The 7,593-nt window shown below is 34.9% G+C and overlaps 1 protein-coding gene and 1 pseudogene across 1 annotated transcript; one reads left to right on the top strand and one right to left on the bottom strand.

Moving 5' to 3' along the window:
- Window positions 1-3,537: 3,537 nt before the first annotated feature.
- On the bottom strand, window positions 3,538-3,887 carry LOC148956326 (lipopolysaccharide-induced tumor necrosis factor-alpha factor homolog; annotated as a pseudogene).
- Window positions 3,888-5,116: 1,229 nt separating this feature from the next.
- LOC148956325 (alpha-soluble NSF attachment protein-like) lies at window positions 5,117-5,548 on the top strand. The gene has a single exon (XM_089090366.1). The coding sequence runs from the start codon at window positions 5,117-5,119 to the stop codon at window positions 5,546-5,548; it is 432 nt and encodes a 143-aa protein (XP_088946492.1).
- Window positions 5,549-7,593: the final 2,045 nt, after the last annotated feature.

Here is a 7,593-nt window from a genome sequence, read left to right as displayed (position 1 = left end):
AAATCTCAAAAGGATTAGAAAAATGTTGGGTTAAAATTTGATGTAGGATGGTATACATCTATTCAGAAAAAAAACTGGTCCTTCAATTTTGAAAATTCTTTCAGTTTTTCATTCTAATCTTCCTGTCTTCCATCCTGTTTTTTTTTCTCAAATACGTAGCCTACTATTTTCTTTCGTTCACAATATTCTTTGTGAATATACACAATATACCTTTGTGAATATACACAAAATACAATATACCTCGCCCTTTTATGCTAAAGTTCGAATTTTGTTCCAATTCCTTTAGAATAACCCCTGAATCCTAAAGACCGTTTAATTAGAAAAAGTAGCTCTTTTTAAAGTACTGCAAAACATTTAGCGTAAAGAGTGAGGTATTTACTAGGGGGCGAACCCTCTCATATACGTACTAGTTTCTCTTGGTTTTAGTTTTAATGTTGCTCCTTACTTTCAGTTGAAAAAACTTGTTTTGTTTTATGAACTTATTTTTGTCCATTTTTTTTTTAATAATACTGGGAAATCTGGCTTCACCTTTATAGAACTATCCCTTTCCCCACGAAAAGATCCTCCCACCCAATCCTTCCCCCCACCCGACACAACCCCCCGCACAATAAAAAATCCCCCCTGAACACGTCTGAATACTACCCAATAGCTAATGCTATATATAAACAATGGGCAAAGTTCATAACTTGCAGCCCTTCCCCCGGGGACAGCCGAGGATTAAGTCATCCTCAAAAACATTATTATTAGATTTTTCGACTATGCTGAACAAAATAGTTATCTCACAATTTTAATCATGTGACTTTGGGAAATAAATGAGCATGGGAGGGGGCCTACTTGCCCTCCAATTTTTTTCAGTCACTTAAAAAGGGCACTAGAACTTTTAGTTTCCGTTCGAATGAACCCTCTTGCAATATTCTAGGACCACTGGGTTGATATGATCACCCCTGGGGAAAAAAAGAAGAAAAGAAAACAAATAAACACGCATCCGTGATCTTTCTTCTGGCAAAAAAGCCAAATTCCACATTTATAGGAGCTTGAAACCTCTACGGTAGGGTTTTCGGATGCGCTGAATCTGATGGTGTGATTTTCACTAAGATGCTATGTCTTTTAGGAGATGTTTCCCCATTTTTTCAGAAATAAGATAAATTTTCTTAGGCTTGTAGCTTTTGATGGGTTAAACTAGACTTGATAAAACTTATATATTTGAAATCAGCATAAAAATATACTTCTTTTGATGTATCTACTGGTATCAAAATTCCGTAATTTAGAGTTTTCCTTACTATTGAGCTGTTTGATACCCTGTCCTACAAATTCTCAATTTAGTTGCATTTTTTATACTTAGGTAATAACGCATATTCCCTTTCATTCATTTTCCACCCCTTAAGAACCCATCCTAGACACATACCGAATGACGTTGGTGTCATCAGGCAAATGCAGTCTACCCCAAATTTCGTGATACTCTTTGCCACTTTTTTTAAGGAATTGTAACATGGGTATTGTTTGGATTATTAAAAGTTAACAACAACAAAATTTGCTTTTTGGAGGATTTCACCCCCTCCTGGAAAAAGTTCTCAGATACCCCCCCACCTCCCCCCAAAGAAAAGGCGGATCTAGAGCAAAATCTTAGATGGGGGGTCCAATATGACAAGGGCGCCAATTATTGACAAGTTTTGTTTAGACTTTAAAACGATAAATGTATAAAAATTGCCTTCAGCAAGATTTGAACCTGTGACCTTTGGAGTAGAATTCCAACACCCTAACCTTTGCGCTGCGTAGGCTTTTAAGTATACAATTTTAAAATAGTTTATGCTTTATATTAAAAGAAGATCATTAGAATAACAAACCATTGCATATATTGGACTTAGTTAGCTGCCTGATTCATTGAGGTTCGTCTCATACCATACCAAATAAGAAAAAGCCGTAAGATTTTTCCTGTTTGTAATCAGGGTCATTATCCGTGATACAGCGGTAGCTAGTTATATTAAAGAACGAACTCTTGCCTATACTAACTTGTATAGGCAACTTAACTCTAGTATGGGCTTGTAGAGTTATATTTAAATTAAATACATCAAAAATTCCCTCCAGCGGGGAATCGAATAAAGATAAAACAGTTATCTTTCGATAGGATAATATAATCTGGTTTTCAGCAGTAGTATAAACAGGATTCAAAGTCATAAGTGCTAACCATTACACCACGAAACATTCATGTGGTAAAGTATTCTAGCAATAGGGGATATACATATTTTTGTAAAACATATCCTTGAGGCCTGAGGACATAATCTGGGTTGTAGCGGTAGCTAGCAACCTAAGAATAGCTCCTAAGAATGGGTCAGATAAAAACAAGAAGTACACCATTAGAGCCATCTTGTCCGAAATCCCTATATTGGAAACTTAACGTTCCTTGGCTTGAACTTAGAGAACAATGTTAATTCAAGAAGTAGATATGTTCTAAAGAGGACAAATATGGAATCAAGATTCAATGTCTTCTGGAATCAAGATTCAGTTTTGAAGACATTTTATCTATTTAGTGTCTTTGTCTATACTGAGAAGGAAACACCCATGGTTGGAATCCACAATGTTTCAGATCCAACGCAAATGACCCTTGTCGATCATTTGAAGGTCTCAAACCCCAAAATATCAGCTGGCAGCTGTTTCACGTCCATAGAGCTCATTGAAATCCTCAGTCACTTGGGAATGACTAACGTAGACACCATGAAAAAGAACGAAAGAGTAATCCACCCTTTCCTGGTGAGATAAGAGTCCATTCGAACCGGGTGTCTTGTGTTCCAAAGAAATAAACGTAGTCATTCTTGATTCGTCCATCCACTCTTTAGCAGCAATTGAACATCGGAATGGTAAACCAGAGATAATTATGACCTACAACGCAACAAAAAAGAAGAGGACTCTCTAGACTAAAATTAGTCCACTACATAACTAGCCGCCGCAAGAGAATATGGTCCAAGTAGGTGTGGCATGTGAATATAGCTGGAGTCAATGTCAGTATGATTCTGATCTGATCAAAACCCAAAGAGATAGACTTCTCCGAAGAAAAATACTGATAGAGTTAGGATGAGCCCTCGTCGAATCGTAACTTAGAACTAGTGCAATTCTCCAAAGGGTATCGCGAGAACTGCGTGAAAAAGCCTATGGCTTTTTCGTATTTGGAATAGTAAGAGACGAGGTTCAGATAATGAGGCATCAATTTAAGCTAAATGTCTGCCATGATTTGTTCTTTACTAGGTTTGAGCCATCTCTACAGCTATTATACTGATGGAACTAACATAATCACCATTAATAGTTAACCAGAACATATAATTGTTATATAATTGTTTCGTGTATTAACGAAAACATTATCATGTCTTATATTTAACTTATATTTCATAAGTCTTTGATGGTCCAATGGTAAGCATACCCACTTGTCACGCGAGAGAATAGGTTCTTTACTATAATCCAAATAGAAAATACGAAATCACAAGCTATTTCAAAACCGAAATGAATTTAGGCAAACGTTTCTGAGCTGCTCCGCTGCGAATATCGTTAGCGCGAGTTAAAGGTTCTCAAATGCGCTTTGCAATTTGGGCAAGAATGAACAATACTCATGCAAGATGGGATCCAACACGGAATTAAACAGCAGCCAAATCAACATCCGGTCAAAGCAAGAATTCCTCCATTTATTCAGGCAAGAAGACTTGGTTCTGATATAATAGATGTATCAATTTCAGCATGACAGTGTGGACACACTATATAAGTAGGGCCTGTCCCAGGTGGCACCAATGTTGTAACAATAATAGTGTTACAAGGTTGAACAAAAGATGATGGTTGTGGAACACAACCTACATACTTTACATATTTTGAAGGAGCAGAGATGGAGGGCAAGATTTATTCATAGCTTCTTGTTTAAAAATTTGCTTTAATTTAGTACTCATTTTTAAATTGCTTTATTTCTAACAAAAATACCGACGGTCGTGTAGATAGAACCTAAAAAAACAATTAGAAAATTTCTGGTATTTTTCTGCTTTGAATTAAAAAATTAAAATTATTGCTCAGACACCATAAATATTTTTGCAGTTTTTAATTAAATAATGTTATTTTATTTAAAATTTTCAGGAATTATTCTAGCTTTAGTAGACGAGTCAGATTTTTGGGCAGAGCCCCCAAAAATGACTGCATTTTTCATAACTATGTTTACATGTTTTTTATAATAGTAAAACTCCTATTTCGATTTTTGTATGCAGGAAGGTGTACATTTGTTACTAAAGAGTTAAAGAAAAATACAGTTATTCGTTAAAAAAATATTATGTTTTAAATTTATTTTTGCTAATTATTTTACATAAAGGATTGATATAGTTCAATTGTGTAAGTCAAGAGGATCTCATGTAGTATTCTTTAATAGAAAGTTTATATAGACTTTAAATTGACAAAACATACTTAGCCAAGCCTTCAAGGCTCATCTTTAGTTCTAGCTCATGATGACTAGCGTTGTACTGTTTCTTGCATTCAGATACAGGTAATCTATTCAGATAGATAAAACAAATAGTTTTGTTGTACGTGAAACTGTTGGCTTCCCAGCTATTGGCTAGATATCGAAGAAGTATCTTTGAGACCTCTCTGATGAGAATCTTACAGCCTTTAAAACAAAAAAGATTTGACAGGAAAGGTTAATTGCCATGCGCTTATATTGAACATACCGTAATCCAACCCCAAATATATTCAGCTAATCCAGATTATGCAAATTCCATAACATAAAGAAAAGCAATCGAAATATCAGGAGTTCTAAGTCATCATTCAGACGTAATACACTAGAGTAAAATAGAGTATTCAAAATGTGTCGTAGTATGTTTATATGAAAAATGATGAAATGGGTAGTTAAACATGTATTGTAATTCGTTTGAATGAAACATGACGAAAACACGCAAATTTTATATTCATAATCTGTTGCAATTCAAGAAGAAATCACCTAAAATAATAATCGCAAATTTACTGCCCTACACTTGGAAACAAAATATAAAAGTATACTTTTTCCAATGATTACAGATGTATTTTTTTCTATAAACATGATTTTTACCTTCCTCAAATGTACTTGATTCGATGAAAGTTTCAGTCTAAAACCACACAAATGTTACCTGAAGCTAAGGATAAATATTCAGAAAATGCAAATGAGCTTTTCACAGCTAGCATTTTAAAATCTAAAGAAGAGGAAATACTTGAATTATACAAAAGAGCTGCCAACATTTCCGTAAGATTAGAGAATTGGGAAGAGGCTGGGAAAGCCATTGAAAAAATTGCAAGTATTCAAAAAATTAACAGCGATTTCTTTGAAGCAATAGAAAATTTTACGCAAGCTAGTAACTACTACGAAAATGTGAATAGCTCACAGGCCATTCTGTGTCAACTTAAGGCTAGTGAAATACAAATTGATAACGGAGATGTCGATTCGGCACTAGAAACCCTTAGACAGATTCAGATATACTATGGCAAACTTGCAGATAAGCATAAGCATATGATTGAATATCAACACTGTTTAATAAAGCAAAATGTTTTCAAGTAAACAATTCTAAAATAATTTATGTTATGCTTAAATGATTGTATGAAAAGACAATCATCCGGGTTGTAGTGATTGTTAGCGATTCGGGTTGCAGCGGTAGCTATTCTGGACTGCAGCGGTAGCTAGAAACCTAGTAAGAGGCGATCAAGTCCTATAGTAAGAAACGAAATAGCCCATAACTCCTAAAACTAGAGTCAGATCAAAAAAGAAGTCCACTATTAGAACCGCTTTGTTCAATACCCCTATATATATGGAACTAACAGTCCCTTGACTTGAATAAAAAGGAAAATGATTGGTTTGAAAATCAAGAAAAGTGGCTGAAACCACGATATTCTGCATCGAAGGCATTTTTTCTATCTGTTTTTTTCCACTTAGATAGCTATGCACTAGAAATTGAGAGCTGTTAAATGGCTCATCTTAAAGAAAATTACCGCATCTAGTGCCTTTTGTAATTAAAAAACAAAAAGTTTTTAAAATAGTATATAAAAGAGTGTCATCATGTTGCCTTAAAAGCTACGTTTGTAAATTGTGATGGTATCAAGATAGAAAGCTAGACGGAAGAAGAGCCAAGAAAAGCGTTAGAGCCGAGGAACCAAAATACCAACTGAAAAAATTGCACTACGTTAAAGGTAGACAAAGGTTTTAAGAAAGTGAAATATAACAGAGAAAAACCAAGATATTCAACAAACTAGGGCTTATCGAGAAGCAAAAATTAAGAGACAAACAAGAGATGAACGAGCGTTATCACAACGATGGTGGTTACCGGTACAAATGTAGACAAATAGTTACTAGCCAAATAATGGAGAGGACAACTTCTATTTCGCTACCGTAGACTGGCTTAAGCCAAAACCCTTTGTTTCCAAAGCAGGGCCTTGCCACCACTGTAGTACAGCAGCTATTAAATAACAATGTATTATCAAGGACATTATGATTAGGGATATAGCTACTAATGCAAGATATTGCTATTAGTATAACAATTTCATGATTCGACATTAACATGGAATGTTGAAAGCTATCAAGAAAATGTTAAGAAATCTACGAATCCGTATGAAACAGCCATGTGGGATTAAATTAAAAAGCAGCATCAAAGATTCATCACCTTGTATATAAGGATCAGATTTGTGTCAGCAAATTTATTTTATTTTGAATATTGTTTTTGGTTAATTATAAAAGCACATAGATGTAGCAGTTTCTTTTAAAATGAGTCCATAAGCAGCACTCTATGATATTCCAGTGTCCCAATAGGTGCGGAAGATATCTGCAAGGCCGTATGATGTAACCAGTGAGATAAAATTAAAGTTTAATATCAAAGATCAAGACTTTACTTGAATGCGGGTGATTCAGTGGCAAGGAGCTTTGATCAAACGCTTCCCAAAAAAAAGAAATCAGACTTTTCAGCCAATTGAGACCTTCCGAAACAATCGTGGTTGCAGCGGTAGCTGCAAACAAGTAAGAGACGCGCACGTTCCATAATATCAAAAGGATACCCAATAATTCCTAAAATTGGTGTCAGATCGAAACACAAAGCACAAAATTGCAATAGTTTTGGCCGCCCTGTAAAGGAAACCTATAGTCCCTTGGCTTGAACAACAAGTAAAATCCTTTGACTTGAAAAGACAATGAAAGTGGCTGAAACCGCAATAATCTATATCGAAAGTATATTTTTGATTTTTCTATCCAGTTTTTCTTCAGTATTTGAAGGGCACTGGAATATCATAAGAAAGCAGTTTAATGGATCATTTAAAAAAAAAAATTCTACACATAGTCACTTTTGTAAGTAGCGAAAAAATCATATAATCAAATTGTTATGGGACTTGGCTACAGTCCCCCACCAACGTCAGGGGGCTTTATGTTACCGGTAAAGGATTTTCGGCAAATACAATTCCAATGGTCTAGTTCTTATATCGATCCAACGCCAATTTTAAGGACTTCAGACCATTCTTTGAACAACCCTTAAGTTTTCTTTTCAAAATTACATTTTACTTATAAGACCAACAAGTAAATTGGTGCCATTACTGAATTAACTAGAAAAGGTAATCTTTTCTCAA

Source organism: Artemia sp. Qi Xiang Cuo, chromosome 1 (genome assembly GCF_049724085.1).
Source record: "Artemia sp. Qi Xiang Cuo chromosome 1, ASM4972408v1, whole genome shotgun sequence".
Lineage (NCBI taxonomy): Eukaryota > Metazoa > Arthropoda > Branchiopoda > Anostraca > Artemiidae > Artemia > Artemia sp. Qi Xiang Cuo.
Note: the sequence above shows the minus strand (reverse complement) of the source record. Positions and strands in the feature narration are given on the sequence as shown.

What these genes read in the sequence shown, in the direction of transcription:
- LOC148956325 (XM_089090366.1), top strand. Translation starts at nt 5,117, where the DNA reads ATGTTACCTGAAGCTAAGGATAAATATTCAGAAAATGCAAATGAGCTT.